Source organism: Xenopus laevis, chromosome 8S, assembly GCF_017654675.1.
Source record: "Xenopus laevis strain J_2021 chromosome 8S, Xenopus_laevis_v10.1, whole genome shotgun sequence".
In the NCBI taxonomy this organism is placed as follows: domain Eukaryota; kingdom Metazoa; phylum Chordata; class Amphibia; order Anura; family Pipidae; genus Xenopus; species Xenopus laevis.
This window is the reverse complement of record NC_054386.1, coordinates 74,326,579-74,344,153: the sequence shown is the minus strand read 5'-3', so window position 1 is coordinate 74,344,153 and position 17,575 is coordinate 74,326,579. Positions and strand designations below refer to the sequence as shown.

Genomic DNA, 17,575 nt, shown 5'->3' with positions numbered 1-17,575 from the left:
TTCGTCCAGCGGAGATCGGTCGTTTGGTCGATCGGACAGGTTTGGTCGATCGGACAGGTTTGAGCCGAACGATCAGATTACCCCCGATATAACCATGCCCGTTAGTGACATATCGGGGATGTCGCCAAATGAGCGGATCTTTTCGTCTATGGCCACCTTTTAGATGCACTGCTCAGGATTTGGGGGATTTGCTTCATAAACTCATTCTTTGCAATAATAGTTTATATTATATAAATGAAAGACCCGGAGGCTGGGCTACTTTATGCCGATAAATATTATATAGAGTTTCATGTTTGGGTCAAGCAACACATAAGACCTGGCTACATTGGTCCATCTGTTAAGTTATACCACAATACCTAGATCCATATTATGCCTTTCACTCTTTCTACAGGACATCTAGTTCCAGATTATCAACTGGATACATCATAAGGTAAGATGATTTGTTTTGCATTCCTTTTATTTCTTGAGTTGTAAGCACACTTTTGGTGATCAGACTTTTTGTAATCCCTCGTCACTTACCCAGTATCTATGAGAAAAGTCTCATTTGTAGGATATAATCCTAGACCACAGCCACTGACCTGCAACTCTCCAGCAAGCTGTGGAGAACATATGCATGTACATATTTATAGGACTGGAACCTTAAATAATAATGGTTCATACTGTATGTGTTCTCTAACTTGGTATGTGAGTGAGGAACACTTACCATAAATGAAATACAAATATGACTTTTGTTCATGTTTTCATGTATTTATTTGATTTGTTTTCAGGGGTCAACCACTTTCTGGCACAGAAAAGACCCAGTCCTCATTTAATGGTTACCAGAAAAAGTAAGTCATGTAAAATGAAATCGTAATTCTTATTAAGTAACACGGGTGTTTAATTGTGCCAGTGCCAGTAACCAAAGTGCAGTCACTCATAGCACATTTCTACAATAGTAATGCATGGTACTACTATAGAATTTCCCATAACTGTTGCTTTATGCATCAAAGATTATTGTCTCTCACCTTCTGATTCATCTGGTGCCCTCCTGGAGATGTTGTGCTGGCTCCTGATTTAACAAGTATTCATGTTTATTAGGAATTTGCATCGTAGTAAAACACTGCTTTGTGCTTCTCAAACACGGTACAACAACTTTAACTGCTTGTCAAACATAATATCTCTTGGAAGGCAAGCTGAGGTTATTGAGGTGCCATAACTTTAGTTGCATTGGAGTGCTGTTCTTGAAAATGATACAATAGCCCATGAATTAAGAAACTCTATAAAAGAAAATGTTGTTGTGGAGGTTTTTGTGTGTTTGGGGTACAGGGAACACCCTAAAATGAATTTGGTTGTAGTGGAAGGATTGCTATGGAACATGCTCTACAGAAGAGTTTGAATGGACACAATTTGCACTCATATGGAAACATAGGAGCATGTTTGGATGCAAGTACCTTATTGAATTGCATCAATATGGACTCTCCAATGAGTTCATTTTGGAGCAGATGCAGTTGTAGGTATGTGAATAGGGATGGGCGAATTTGACCCGTTTCATTTCGCCCAAAATTCGCCGCAGACGCCCATTAAAGTCTATGGGCGTAAAAAAAAATATGTCATGCAGCGAAATATATTTGACACACGCTGCCATACAAGTCTATGGGCGTTGTTTTTTCGGCAAAACGAGGCGAAAAATTTGCCCATCCCTATACGTGAATAAATGACCTGAATCTGCATTTTTTTTTAGATAACTTCTTAAAATATATTTCCTACATTATTATCTGTTAAGCATCCTAAATTAAATGTGATGTAGCCAATTTGTAGATGTAGATAATTTGTTACTGTGTTACAATGTAATATTTTCTTTGTGGGATTTGGATGATTTAACTTTTTCTTCAGAAGCTGCCCAGTAATTTAAATTCATCAGGAGTCCCAGTTGCTATAATTATAAAGCTACAGTATTTTCCTTTAACATTTGCAGCATTGTGCTACCTTAATTTCAGATCTATTGTGTGCTCAACTAAAGCAGAAATGCGTGAGTGTAAGTTAAACTCATTGATGGTTATATACGGAGTTTACACACCCTAAATGCAATACAGCTTGTTATTTCTCCAGGTAATTACATGAAAGAGGCCTTTATTCTAGTTGGATTACTTTTACTTTTTCCAATTGTAAACTCAATGAAAACCAAATTCCCCTTTGCCAAAATCTCTCACATCAATGGAACTAGTGGTCAGAAGTAAATCTGCTGCACATTACCTCAACAAATCTAGATTATGAACATATACACTGTTTTATTTGTAAAACCAACAGTGTATTTTATCCTTGTTTGTGTGTTATGTTAATTACACAAAAACCCAAAGTACTAGAACCAAAGCAGTTATCAGTTACTTATCTATCTTGTGGACTATTCTGTTTTGAGTTTATTACCGTACAGGCAGCTTTCATCTTTGATTACAATAGCCAGAAAGTGGATTTATTTCTATTAATAAATAGATCATTTTGTGAAGGGTGGAAAAAGCACCCAAAATGCCTTTTTCTTGCAGAGAACAGGAATCGCACAGTTTAAGGGGCAGATTCCCTAAAGGGCAAAGTGACTAACGCTAGCGAAAAGTCGCCAGTGTGACGTCATTTTGTAACTACGCAGGCGTCACTTCGCTAGAGAAGGAGATAGATGCTAGCGTTGATATGCACTCTAACGCCAGGCGAATCTTCTCTCTGGCGAACGCACGTAACTCTGTAACCTCACTAAGATGCGGATTTTACTGAACGTTACCTCTTGAGCCAGACTTGCCTTCGCCAGCTCTGACCAGTCGAAGTGCAATGGAGTGGATAGGAGTCCCAATGTTTAGTATACAAAATACAGCATTTCTAGCCTTATTCTATTTTAGACTTTCCTTGTGCTTTAAGCATAATAAGGCACCTCATTAAGACTAATTGCTAGGATTTAAGAACACATTTAGGGGCACATTTACCTAGGGTCGAATATCGAGGGTTAATTAACCCTCGATATTCGACCGTCAAAGTAAAATCCTTTGACTTCGAATATCGAAGGTCAAAGTAGCACATTCGATGGTTTAAGTAGCCAAAAAAAACATTCGAAATTCAAACTATTTTTCCTCTATTCCTTCACTCAAACGAAGTAAATAGTTTGATAGTAGGTCATACAACTGGGCAGCAGCTCTGGCAAAGGTTTTCTCTTTTGGGTATTGTTGCTATATGGGTTTGGATATAGTCGGACCAATTTTTGCACCAGAGTTTGAATTGGGCATTCTCCCAAATTATTTACATGGAGAAGGACACTAATTTGTCTGAGATATTTTTTTCATTAATTACCACAAAAACTTCCAATAATTTTTCACAAGATTTTGGAGACTTGGAAGCATTGTTCAATAAAACTAAGAGCAAGTATTTGTCCCACTCAAAATGAGTCCATTGGACATACAGTATGTACACTCAATGGGAACTAAGAATAACTTTCTGTTACATTTGTTTTTTCCAGCTATGCTGTGCAGACTAAGAGTGCCAGCCTTCCACGTGTGCCTACTACCTCTGGTTTCAAGATGTCAACAGAAGAATACAAGAAAATGTAAGGAAAAGAGCACAAGTCACATGGAATTACCCAGGGACATAAATTGGCCTTTTTAAAAACAGTTCCTGAATTTGTTTTTGCAACAAAATATTGCCACAAATACTGTAATAATGATGCATTTAATCAGAGTATGGTGAGTGAATGATTTCGTTCATTTAAGAAATATTAGTATGATTTTCTTCATTATTATTCATACTCCTGTTCTTGCACAGGATGGCTGACAGCAGTCATAATATATATAATGGGCAATGACTGACCCAGTGAAATGACTTGCAACAGAGGCTGGGCACTCAGCATAGGTACAGTTCCTGATCCAGATGTCCTGGGCATAATTTCCACTCTCTGAGAAGTTTGTTGATGGTACTAGCTAATGAAAATGCTTACAGAAGATATATATATAACTTAACTTAAAAATCCCCAATCTTGTAGGCAATTATGAATAAAATATGGTGCTGGTTTTACTTTGCTAAAAATATTAATTTTCTAAAATATTATTTTTTAAAGTGGCCCATTTTTTGGAGCTCCCTATTAATCTGCTATGGTCCCTGTCTGAGTATGAAATGAAGGTTGGGAGTGCCTTGTAGTCCCTGCCAGAAGCACAGTAGGAGGGGGATAGACAATCACAGCCCTGCATTCACACAAGCAAAGGCAAGCTTCAGTTCCCTATCAGCCTAGCTGTTATCCTAAAGTGCAGTATGCTGAGTGCCGCCAGCAGGCCCTGATTTGTGGAAAGGGCACCTAGGATTTTAGGGGGGCGGCATGCTGCCCAACCACACTCCCATTGGTTCAAAAACACTGGGGATGCGCAGAAGATACAATAAATTTGTAGATTTCCCATGCCCGGTCCCCATTGCTCTGGTCTCGATTATGAAAATTTTCATGAATAAAGGGGGGGCACGGGTGATGAACGGCATTGGGCCTAGGGGTGCCCGCTATGTAAATCAAGCCCTGGCCGCCAGCTCACATGCACAGCCTGGGAAAGGAGGCAGCAGGAAGTGAAAAAGATGGGCAAGACTAGTTGGGATTTGCAGAAAATAAATCAACCCGAAACAACTTTTTAAAGCACATTCCTTCTATACTTAAAGGTATTATGCACTGGCACATTCTTCTTTTTAACTCAACATATCCCCTTTAAGAAACTACATTTTCCAACATACTAAAATGTGTTGCATAAATACAGGAGGGAAATGCTTATCTTTATACAGTGCAGTTCTTATGCATTGGAAGTGATCATCCTGGGGACCCTCAAAGGCTTTATTAGTACCATTTGGAAGAAAAAGACACCCCAAATACCATTCTGGTACTGGTAGCCAAAGACCTGCAAGATGTGTATATAGGGCTAGCCCTGTATTTTCGGCTGCCTTGACCTTCTACCAGTGTGCCTGCTACAGTTCTATTTTTTCTCTCTACATTTTTAAAGCCAGACATTATGGGGCTTATCATGAGTCGAATTGAAAATTTGAATTTTTAAATTCGAATATCGAGTTTATTTTAGTGTAATTCGACTAGGGAATAGTCCAAAATCTAGTTGAGTTTAAAGAAATTCGAAATTTGAATTTTGAAATTTATCATGTACTGTCCCTTCAATAATTCGAATTCAACTATTCGCCATCTAAAACCTGCCGAATTGGTGTATCAGCCTATGGTGGACCTCCTTCAATCAATTGGGAGTCATTTAGTGGACTTTTGAAAATCAATTTTTTTTTTAAAAGTGTTTGCAGGTTGATCCAATTCATCCGCATTTACAAAATTAGATTTTTTTTAAATACACTTCAATTGGTCTTTTTTTTTCTAATTTCTAGTTTATGGGAGTTTATGGAGTTTTTATAAACTCTCATAAACTCTACATTCGACCCTTGATAAATATATGAATTCAATCGAATCAGACATTGTCATTGTGAATAGATCTAATTCAGATCGATTCCTTGGGAAACTGAAATAAAAAAGATAATTTTATCACTTCGATCAAAATTCCATCAGAGATTGAATGTCTATGAATCCTGCAGGATTTCAAATTTGATCTTTGATAAATCTGGGCTTTAGTGTAGAAAAGTTTTTACAAGGCAATGATTCTGATTTTTTCCACCCTCACCTTTAACCTTTCTAGAGCTCCATTTAACACCAGGAATACATCTATAGGGGATCTGTCAGATGATGAAACATCAGTTTCTGCTGAGGAGCAAGCAAGGAGGTAACATAGTCTGTTGGCTCTGATATCATTTTTATGCCACGCTTTATTCACTATGCATTTTTAAATTGATTATTAGATTATTATCTTATCTGATGCTTTGTGTACTGGTAGCTTTTATTTATTATGACAATTCCTATATAGGTATATATTTCTGTTTATGTCCGTAACAGATAGTATGCACAGTGTTTACAAATCTGTTTCACTGATTTAATGAGGCGTATATCTATAATTATCTCTTATGTGTAATGATGGACGAATAATTTGCAAAACGTGAATTTTGACACCGGCGTCAACTACATTGGCAACAATTTAACGCACATTAAGTCAACGGGCGCCTTTAATTGTCATTGGCGTCGGAATTGTCGCCGGCGTCAAAAAAATTGTCACTGCAATTTCGTGAATTTATTAGACGGTAGAGAAACACGGGAAATTTGCTTTTGCGCCTGCCGAATAATGTGTCCTCATTTATACAGCTATACCATCCTGGGCTCATACACTTGCCATTTTATATTACATTCAGTGGTTCTATGTACAGTCCAAACCCTTGTATACACACAACTTACTGTTACAAGTAACCAAATGAAAGGTTCTGTAAATGAACAGCTATGCACAAATAATCAGTTTTTTATTTATGTATATTTTAGAATAAATGTTTGTCTGTTTTAGAACTGAAGCAGCAAGTGGTGTCTTGAAGAACACAAAGGATCGGTCATATGTATTTTCTGCAGCCAAAAGAAGCAGTGTGTAAGTTCCTATCAAAATATAAACTAAGGATCTGTCTATAAACTGAATAGTGAGTACAGTACTCCGATTCATATTTCTGGGGTGTTCTGGGAGACTCAAAGACACAAAACAAGGAGTGGGGGATAATGAGATAAAGAGTGTGGTTTGGTAGTAGTAACCCAAACCAATCAATCAGTAGGCAGCCTTTACTTCTGTAGATTAGACAAGAAAGACAGAATTGGCTGCTTAAAGTTACTGGACCTTTTATTTCATTACACAGTAGTCTTTCTACTATTCATTTAGTACTATGTGCTATGGGTTATAGCTGTCAATATAGCCCATATGAAGCTCAGTATTTCCCAAAGTAAAAGTAAGAATTGTAATGTAAATAGGGAGCTCAATATTCCACAACTGAAAAAGTAAAATCACATAGAATAGGGGCCTAGTACTTCCAAATGAAATTAAAAATCTCCCTGTAGTGCTCATGGGTTTTTGGTAACAGATTTTTGTAGCTAAATGGCAGCCACCAAAGGATAATTTTACCTACTTTACTGAGGCATTTACACTAAGGAATAAAAATACTTCCAAGATCCTGGCATGCACCTTACTGGATAATTGGCAGTGTTTGTTTTGTTTTTAAAAATAATGTTTAATAATGAATAACTAAACTTATAACAATACAGTATAGTTTTGAATTTTTATAATTCCTCTACTTTTGTCATCTTATGTAACACAAAGGGGGGTTATTTAGTAAAACTCCAATTTTTCTCACTCTGTTTAAAAATAAAAAAAATCTGACCAAACTCCCAAACCCTTAATTTACCAATACATTTTCTTAAAAAAAAGCAGTGCAAAAAAAAACATTGCGACAAAATTGAGTGTCAATTTTTTTTAACTGATGTACAATTTCAATAAATAATGGTAAAACAGGTCAACCTCTACACATTTTGGGGGCCCGAAATTTTTTTTTTGTGGGGCCCAGTAATATCTAGTTACACCTCTGTGTGTGATAACACTGTCTCTGAATGAGCAGTATTATTTTTAAAATACAAGATAAAGGTACAATCAGATGAATAGGTCTGGTAATGCTCTTTCCCTATAATACTGTTCATATTCAGGTCTGCCTAGCAGGGCCGGGCCAAGGTATTTTGGCACCTTAGGCAAGGGCTTCAATCAGTGCCCCCTCCCACCCGTTCCTGCATTACCATTTCCCACCTTACCATTCATATTGCCCCCTGTACCTGAGCCAGCAGCAGTTAATCCCTCAGATTGCCTCCAAGCCCCCAATCTGTACCTGTGCCAGCATAAAACAAAACATCCATCATATTGTTACTCCCAATCTGTACCTATGCCAGTGGAAGACAAAAAACCCCATCATATTGCCCCTAATTAGTACCTGTGCCAGCAGGAGCTAAACATCCATCATATTGCCCCAAACATCTGTGTACCAGTGCCAGCAGCAGCCAATCCCACATATTACCCCCAGTCTGTATCTGTGCCAGCAGAAGCCAAAAAATTCACAATAGTGGCCCCAAATATGTACTTGTGCCAGCAGCAGCCAAAAATCCCTAATTTTGCCCCTAATCATCTGTTTACCTGTGCAAGCAGCAGCCAAGTTATTGCCCACAAATATGTTCCTATGCCAGCACCTGCCATAAGGGAGGCCTGGAGTGCTTCTTTCTGCAGTACGAATTATGGGCAAGAGGGGTTGGAACAGGCGGTTTATAAAATTGAAAAACTATTAAAGGCCAAGCAAACCAGGGTTTAAAAAAAAAACTTCCCCTTTAAAGTGCGCCCTCCCCCATGATTGCGCCCTAGGTGGGCATCTACTACATCTACAGAGTAGAAACAAGTATGGAGACTTCAATTCATTGTCATTGTTAGTACTGCAAAATTTGGCCCAGATATATTGATAACATTTAAAAATGAATCTTTGTTTTAGAATTGGTGCACCAGATAACAATCAATCACACTTTTTGGCTAAAAGGTAAGTTTAAAAATTATGTATTTTATACTTTACACAAGCCTTTAGTTTCTGCCTTTTATATAGTCACCCTCTTGTCAGTGCTGAAAAAGGGGACTGATATGAGGAGTGTGCTTAAAGAAAACATTGATTGTGTCATAAGAGCATGTGCAGAGAATATCATAGGGGGGTATTCTCATAACAGTTAAAGGGATACTGTCATGGGAAAAAACATTTTTTTTTCAAAATGAATCAGTTAATAGTGCTACTCCAGCAGAATTCTGCACTGAAATCTATTCCTCAAAAGAGCAAACAGATTTTTTTATATTCAATTTTGAAATCTGACATGGGGCTAGACATATTGTCAATTTCCCAGCTGCCCCAAGTCATGTGACTTGTGCTCTGATAAATTTCAATCACTCTTTACTGCTGTACTGCAAGTTGGAATGATATCACCCCCTCCCTTTTCCCCCCAGCAGCCAAACAAAAGAACAATGGGAAGGTAACCAGATAGCAGCTCCCTAACACAAGATAACAGCTGCCTGATAGATCTAAGAACAACACTCAATAGTAAAAACCCATGTCCCACTGAGACACATTCAGTTACATTGAGAAGGAAAAACAGCAGCCTGCCAGAAAGCATTTCTCTCCTAAAGTGCTGGCACAAGTCACATGACATGGGGCAGCTGGGAAATTGACAAAATGTCTAGCCCCATGTCAGATTTCAAAATTGAATATGAAAAAATCTGTTTGCTCTTTTGAGAAATGGATTTCATTGCAGAATTCTACTGGAGTAGCACTATTAACTGATGCATTTTGAAAAAAACATGTTTTCTGATGACAGGATCCCTTTAAGTTACACTGCTCCAAGCTCGAACAATGCAGAAGAGTTTTTAGCATGTAGAAAACCATGCCCAAGTTATCACTTTTTTTTTTATCAACTTATGGAAACTGAAAATCAACCATTACTATTTATTTCCCACTCCAAAAGGATGAATTACTTTTTATGAAAGAACCAACCCCTGTCTCCCTTAATGCTGCCAAGTATTATGGATTAAAATTAAAGTTAGTGTATAACTTGAGTGTTACCACTCCATTGAACAGAATATTGTCCAATACATTCTGAGAAATTGACACATAAATGTGTCAGTTTGTTAAAACACTTTCATGACGGTCATGAAAAAAAAAAGTGGGAATTGTCTGGATATTTTATTTATATATTTAATTTATCTGCCCGTTTGCCCTATTCAGTTTTTAGTTCTCTTCAACAATTTAGCATTTTGATGTAAAGAAAAAAATTGAACAGTGATATTTTTAATTTGTAAGGGTGGAGGTAAAAGAAGAACATGCAGAACATAAGAGCGAAACATACTCGAAATCCAATTATGGGGATAAACAAGGATCACCTTCACGTTCATTCTCTCCGAGGTTTGTAAAGCATTTAGTAATATCTGCTAATATAGTCAGATCAGATGTTACTCATCCTATGATAGAAGACATCACTGAGAAACATTCATGGGGAGAGTATATTTAAAAGCATGGATCTTAAAAATCAGTTTGGGGCCTGTTCCAAACTCATCCTATGATTTCTAACAGACACTCTAATAGACTGTAACACTCTAATAGAGCCAACCTCCCAAGCATTTCAGCCCAGCTGTTCTCTACACATCTGCCATATATCAATACATTGTATTATTAAACAGAGCAGCAGAACTCTTATATAATAAACTAAATATACATATTGTGGCACTGTGGTGCTTACTGTTACATAGCTGCACTAGATATCTTACTACAATAAACAGCTGAATAAAAAATATACATTGGGTTCACTCCTCTACAACTATTCAGGAATCACGTATATTATTGCAGGAGAATATTTGTATGGCAACTTTTCATTGTATCAGGGCACGTTTTTTCCCCTAGAAATGATGCAAATTTAAAAAATGCAGAGAAGTCATATTCAGTGGGTGCCAACGAAACAACAATTACAGTAATAGACAGGTAAGCATTTCCTTTCCATTATAACATTTTGACCTTAAGACAGACAGGTGCCAATATTTCTGCTCCAAGTTTGCCACATTTAAATCAACTGAAAAAAATCTGTTAGGGGCAAACTGCATTGGGTCATGGCTTTTCTCCATGGATTTTCCTCCCAATTAGTCTGATTGGCCCCTAATATGATTTGATAATAGGGGTCAAATGACTGTATACTCCTGATTAAGCCATTCACTTGGCAAAATCTTAAACTCTTTTGGCACCTCACCAAAGAAGCGATTAATATGGACAGTTATTAAGTTATTCAATATATATTTGCAAGTACGCAGCAAGTTTCACATGCTTGGACCTATTGCATTCATGGCTAATGAAAAATTCTTTGTTGTTTTAGTGCACCTGCTGCCATTGGAAGCCCTAAACTGAGCCAGAGGGTTGTTAGCAGTACATCGGAGAGTAGAATTTCACCAGTAAATCCTGACCTGGTGCACAGAGGGCGAAGGTACACTGGATATTGAAATAATTTGACTATCAATTGCACTACCCATCCATTAATGGTTACAGGCACTGGTGCATGTTGTGTTTTGGCAACTATTGTTGAAAACTGGGTTCCAGAATGGCAATGCTTCTTATTATAGTCAAAGACAGTTTCACTGATGGGATGCATACATATCCTTTGTGCACTGCTTCCATACATGCTATTATTTTGCCCAAGTAAACACTGAAGGGTGTGTTAGTATATGGCCATGGTCATCAGTATGACACAATTGCATACACCCCAAGTATCTGGTACAAAATGACTATGTCCACTAGATAGTGCATGAGTTCTTTTCATTGGAGAAAAGAGTTTAAAGAGCTAATGGACTACCAATTTGCAACTGAGATTAAAATATTCTTTTTTTTGCCTGTTCTTCATGTATAGTGATCTCTGATCACATATACAAATGTTATGCTTGGCAACAAAAGCAAAACAAAAACATATAGTAAATTTTTTTGTAGCAGCGAGGACATAAAAGAAAAACGGGAAGAAAACAAAAGCCCAGCACGTCCAAATTCTCTGGCTGATTATCTGTTGGAAGACGCCAATAGGTAAGTCATTGTTACTGGTATCATAAGATTTAAGCTCTCAGTCTAGGCCTGTTTTCTTTATACATGCACTGCAGGTATTTGGTAGATACTGTTGGCTGTATTTATAGCAACATTTGATAGAAGCTGCCAACAGCATTTAAAGTGACTAGGTTTCCCAACATTCAATTTTTGCTATTTGAAGGGCACCACTGGTTCAAAAGTTGCCTTACAGGCCCCACTTTAAAGTTTCACAATTCTTTTGTGTGATATATAATAATAAGCAAATATGTACTGTTTTGCTGAAAAAATAGCAAAACTGAGGGAAAATTTGAGGCATTGGGGGAAAATTTAAGGCATTGAAGTCACTGGTAGTTTTTACTGCAACTTATTCCGCAGTGACTTTTTCAGTGCAAAATACTACGGAGGCCTATTTATTAAATGTTGAATTTTAGTGGTTTTAGAGGTTTCTGAAACCACAACTAAACCCACTTTCTCTAAAGCCATGAATGCCACGAAAGCAATTCTAATATTTAAACCGAAAAAGCATGAACAGGAAAAAGTTGCAGAAAAGTCCCGAAAACTGCAACTTTTTCGACTTGTTGCATAATAAATACAACTTTTTCATATTATCACACAAAGCTTCAAAAACCTCAAAAACTACGAAGCAAAAAAGATCATCCAGTTGTAAAAGAGACATCTGCGACTGACTTCTACATGATTTTCTACATGATTTTGGGTCAGGCCATACTGGGCGTTTTGGGGAGATTTGGTCGCCTGGCGACTAATCGCCTTGTTTTTGCGGCGGCCAATCTCCCCAAACGCCTTCCCTCACTCTGCGCCGGCTAAAATAAAAAAACGCCAACGCTAATCACATGTGTGACGAGCCGATTAGTCCCCAGGCGACCAAATCTCCCCAAAACGCCCAGTGTGGCTTGACCCTTAAGCTGTGCTATTTTGACAAAATTATTGAAAGTAGCTGTATAACCCTTACTTTCCAAGTGAACACAAACGGGTATATTTATTCATTGCTATGGGATTTTGAAAGGCGTATTTATCAAAGGATGAACTTGTACCCATTGATAAATACGCTTTTAAAAATCCCATAGAAATTAATGGAGAGTGGCACAATTTCACTCTAGAGGACTGTGACGATCTCTAACTTTTTGATAAATATTCCCCATATACTGAAATGATGTACTGTATATTTGTATTTACAGGTTTGAAAGTAGTTACAAAACAACACAAACCAGTCAGCCAACTTCTCTAACAGCATCCAGGTTTGTACAATCATTCATTTTGGAACTAATTGCCTTTCCTCGACTATCAAGTTGCCCAAATACACACTGTTGTAAAGGCGTATGGAGAAAATGTAGATTTTGTGTTTATAGCTCCATCCATAAAGTAACAAGTTTGAATGGAATCTACCTGTAACTATGCACAAGGGTGGATTTTGGCTAAGTGTCCATTTTCTGGCTAACATTCATAGAAAATGCATCGTATGAAATTAGATAAGTAATTGTTTTGGGTTTTGTCTCAGAGGCTTCAACCCAGAAAAGGTTCATGGGATTATAGCACAAAGAAGTGATTACAAAACACATATGAGTATGACTCTGTATATATAATATGTACAGTATATACTAGAGCATTAACTCACATTGTAGATAGGTGGCAATAAATGCATGGTAGATGGAAAGGGAAATTAACTTTGGAGGCAGATATGGCCAACCAGGCTCACAGTTTGATGTGGAGGCATAACTGCATGGGTGCAGAGATCGCTGCTGGTCCTGTTGGAATCCTATGGACACTAAGAAACAGACCAAGTGCAGGTGTAGAGGGATACCAGTGGATAGAAGAGATCATTAAGAAACTAGTGTTAAATTTCTGGATGCAAAGAATAGATTATTTTGTAGTTGAACAAGCCCAGCCAGGAGACTCAAATGGGCCACTAGCTATGGGTAATTTCATACTTTATCATGAAAATATATTACCCAGCATAACTTTGTAATCGACAATCACTAAACCCTAATGCTAATTTAAAAAAATATTGATTATCGTCATCAGTGGAACAAGCCCATCCGGCAGCCCTAGACTGATCACTACAAATATCAGCAGAACCCTGGAGACAAATATGTCATCAGTCAAACCAGAGGCAGGAAAGATAACAGTCATCAAAGAAGAAAGGTAATTCCTATTTCTAACAAAACCAAAATTTGCCCGTAGTTGAGCTTTTTCACACAGTCCTGTGATGATTTCCCAGCTGTAAGTTTTCCTGTGTATTAATGCTTTACAAAGCAATGTTTATTTATCAACATTCATTTACCCATAATGCTAATTCTATAACACTTTTTATTGCTGGCAGCCCCAAGGTGATGACTAGGAATATCAGCAGCACCGCTGAGACCAGTATCTCATCTATAAAACCAGAGCCAGGGAAGATTACAGCCGTCAAAGGAGAAAGGTAATTCATAATCGTAATTCTTACAGCATGTTCTCTTTGGTTGAATATGTTCCGCACATGTATATAAGGTAAACGGCACCTGTTATAAAAGAGAAAGATACTGGTCCTCAAGGAGATTTGGGATCATCATAGAAAAGATAAAGGTAATTCTCATTTCTAATAGTGTGATTGCCCCACTGTAAAGCACTGTAGGTATATAGTATATGTATTTGTACTACACCAAATTTTGCCCATAGTTGGGCTTTTTCTGCACAGGCCCGTGATGCTTTCCCAGCTGTAAATTATACTATGTATTAAGGTTTCACAAAGAATTGTTTTTCATCATTCATTTAAACCATAATGCAAAATTTGTAACATCATTTATTACTCTTAGGGGAACAAGCCCAGCCGGAAGCCCCAAGGTGAATCCTAGAAATATTAGCAACACCAGTGAGTACAGTATATCATCTATAAAACCAGAGTCGGGGAAGATTACAGTCATCAAGGAAGAACGGTAATTCCTATTTCTTACAACTTGTTTGTCTCCACCAAGTGTGAAGGTTCACAGTATATGAACAAATCCAAATCTTTCCCATGGTTGGGCTCTTCAGCAACGGCCTATGATAATTTCTCATCTATACGTTATACTATGTATTAATGTTTCACAAAGCAATGTTTTTTTTTGCTTTTATCAACAATGATTTACTCATAATGCTAATTCTAAAACACTTTTAAAACTTTTAGGGGAACAAGCCCAGCCAGCAGCCCCAAAGTGACTACCAGGAATATCAGCAGCACCACTGAGACTAGTATCTCATCTATAAAACCAGAAGCAGGGAAGATTACAGTCGTCAAAGGAGAAAGGTAATTCATAATCATAATTCTTACAGCATGTTCTCATTGGTTGAATATGTTCTGCACATGTATATAAGGTAAACTGCACCTGTTGTAAAAAAAAGAAGGATACTGATGGTCCTCAAGGAGATTTGTGATCATAGAAAGATGGTTTTATATAGATCAGGAAGCTCCATGGTTAAATCTAATTTACTTATATTTTATAGAAGGTAATGCATCATTTCTCATAATACACAAATCCAAATGAATCATTAGACCCTAGTGATGTACCACTATACCTAGCAACACTGTTTATTTAAAGTTACATTTAAGAGGTTTGTGGCTTTTGAGTATTGTATAGTATTATATACTATATTTCTATTAAAAAAATCTATTTAGTGTTCGGATTATATTGTATATAGTTTGCCAATTGTCATCAGTCATACAAATAGGAAATTATAGGTACAGGTTTTTTTGTTACTTTGCTACACAATATATTTACGTAATCTTACACTTTCCTGGATTTTAGATAATTTTTTTTGGTTCCCTGAAAAACATAAAATGGAAGGTCTTCTGTAGTTCATATAATGTAGAATCATTACAACACATTCTTATCAGATGAAAAAGACCCAAGTGTGAATTATAATCCCATAATGACAATTCGAAAACATCATTAATTGTTCTCAGTGGCTCAAATCCATCGAGGAGCCCCAAAATGACCATTAGAAATATCAGCAGCACCACGGAGACAAGTATCTCATCTATCAAACCAGAGCCAGGCAAGATTACATTGATCAGAGATGAAAGGTAATTCATATACTGTGTCCTGTAACGATCAGGGTTGATACATTGGCCCCCTGTAGCTTATTAACTGGCATACTAACTGAGATATTGCATTTCATGTTGTAATCTCTCTCAAAATGAATCATCACATTTGAGGAAGGTCCATATGTGACACAGTAGAAGGGTGAATAATTATATAATTACATATATCTTTTCTATTTAGTAAGAATACAGGTCCAGAGCAGTCAAAACTAAGATAGATCCACTCTGATATGGCATTGTTACAACTGAAATTAAATGCTAAGGAATCAATGAATGCTATCATTTTAGCTGGGTGAATACAGAAGATAGAAGAGAACACAACAAGAGTCCCGCACCTTCAAAATCTCTTGCTGATTATCTGCTGGAGGATGCAACCAGGTAATCAGTGGTAGCAGAACGTAAGCTTTTTGGGTAAAGTTTTAAATATTCCAATTAAAAAAAAGTGACAGAAAAATGAAGGTAATTCAAGTTAAATATACAAGGCTCACAAACTAAATACATCAGAACTCAAGCATTAAATGCAATAGTTATATCAAGACTATATACAAACAGTGCAAATGTTGATGTACTGTAACATTATAATTGATAAGTTAATACATTTACCATAACAAAAATACTGGGTATGGAATTTAATATCTAGAACACCTCGTGTTTTCCAGATAGTCATGGCATAATTCTAAAAATAAAAATATAAATGAACCCAATAGAATTGTGTTTCCACCAATATGGATTCATGCAGTTTAGTTCCTGTCAAGTACAATGTTCTGTTTTATTATTACAGGGAAATAAAATTTAAAAAATATATAGCATTATTTGCTTAAAACTGACTCTATGGTAGATGGCATTCCTGAAATTCGGAGCTTTCTGAATTTCAGATTTCCAAATCAAAGATTCCATACCTGTTCTAGTAATGTGTATACCAGCAAGTAGGAGATACCAGTGTAACAGCTTACTATTAAATATGATACAAGCAAGCATAAAGCATCTAAATCTATTGAAACTCAGGCCAAGTTCCTTGATTGGATATAGTACAATCTACAACACACCTTGATAGCCAAATTGAAATTATTCAATGGATTGTCAAATTGTCAAATATGAGCTCTTTTTGGGGCTTTGCACCCCTAAATTCCTTTTTTAGGACAATAGAAGTTTTAATGCAAAAGAGCTGAATGCACTCTAGTTGGTCTTTTATTTAATTAGGAACAGTAACACCAAAAAGTGACATTGTTTTAAAGAAATATAATGTATTGTTGCTCCACACTGGTAAAACTGGTGTATTTGCTTCAGAAACTCTACTATAGTTTATATAAACAGCTGCTGTGTAGCCGTGGGCACAGCCATTCAAGCTGGAAAAAAGAGAAAAGGTACAGGATACTCAGCAGATAACAGATACGCTCTGCAGTATACAATGGGATTCTTCCGACCTTATCTGTTATCTACTGTGTATCCTGTGCTTAAATGGCTGCCTCAGTGGCTACAGAGTAGGGATGTCGCGGACTGTTCGCCGGCGAACTTGTTCGCGCGAACATCGGCTGTTCGCGTCCGCCGCAAGTTCGCGAACGTCGCGCGACGTTCGCCATTTTGGGTTCGCCTTACCTGGCGCTTTTTTTTGACCTCTCACCCCAGACCAGCAGATACATGGCAGCCAATCAGGAAGCTCTCCCTCCTGGACCACCCCCACACCCCCTGGACCACTCCCCTTCCATATATAAACTGAAGCCCTGCAGCGTTTTTTCATTCTGCCTGTGTGTGCTTGGAAGAGCTAGTGTAGGGAGAGAGCTGCTAGTGATTTCACTGATTTGAGGGACAGTTGATAGTAAGTTTGCTGGCTAGTAATCTACTTGATACTGCTCTGTATTGGAGGGACAGAAGTCTGCAGGGATTTGAGGGACATTTTAGGGTAGCTTTGCTGGCTAGTAATCTACCTTCTACTGCAGTGCTCTGTATGTAGCTGCCTGCTGTGGGCACTGATCTCTT

General features: G+C 37.4%; 1 protein-coding gene across 14 annotated transcripts in view; it reads left to right on the top strand.

Annotated features, from left to right (window-relative positions):
• znf185.S (zinc finger protein 185 with LIM domain S homeolog) overlaps positions 1–17,575 on the top strand; it is an 89,061-nt gene that overhangs the window by 25,771 nt on the left and 45,715 nt on the right. For 9 of the 14 annotated variants that reach the window (XM_041575047.1, XM_018233092.2, XM_018233086.2 and 6 more), the window contains exons 6-22: positions 392–430; positions 768–827; positions 3,476–3,562; positions 5,673–5,756; positions 6,423–6,500; positions 8,422–8,466; positions 9,769–9,870; positions 10,366–10,443; positions 10,829–10,936; positions 11,434–11,523; positions 12,720–12,779; positions 13,564–13,683; positions 13,862–13,960; positions 14,334–14,453; positions 14,684–14,803; positions 15,461–15,580; positions 15,887–15,976. In XM_041575047.1, coding sequence (XP_041430981.1) covers positions 392–430; positions 768–827; positions 3,476–3,562; positions 5,673–5,756; positions 6,423–6,500; positions 8,422–8,466; positions 9,769–9,870; positions 10,366–10,443; positions 10,829–10,936; positions 11,434–11,523; positions 12,720–12,779; positions 13,564–13,683; positions 13,862–13,960; positions 14,334–14,453; positions 14,684–14,803; positions 15,461–15,580; positions 15,887–15,976 — 1,500 coding nt within the window. The remainder of the gene's footprint in view (positions 1–391; positions 431–767; positions 828–3,475; positions 3,563–5,672; positions 5,757–6,422; positions 6,501–8,421; positions 8,467–9,768; positions 9,871–10,365; positions 10,444–10,828; positions 10,937–11,433; positions 11,524–12,719; positions 12,780–13,563; positions 13,684–13,861; positions 13,961–14,333; positions 14,454–14,683; positions 14,804–15,460; positions 15,581–15,886; positions 15,977–17,575) is intronic. The other 5 variants (XM_018233085.2, XM_041575048.1, XM_018233088.2 and 2 more) reach the window with 5 other exon arrangements.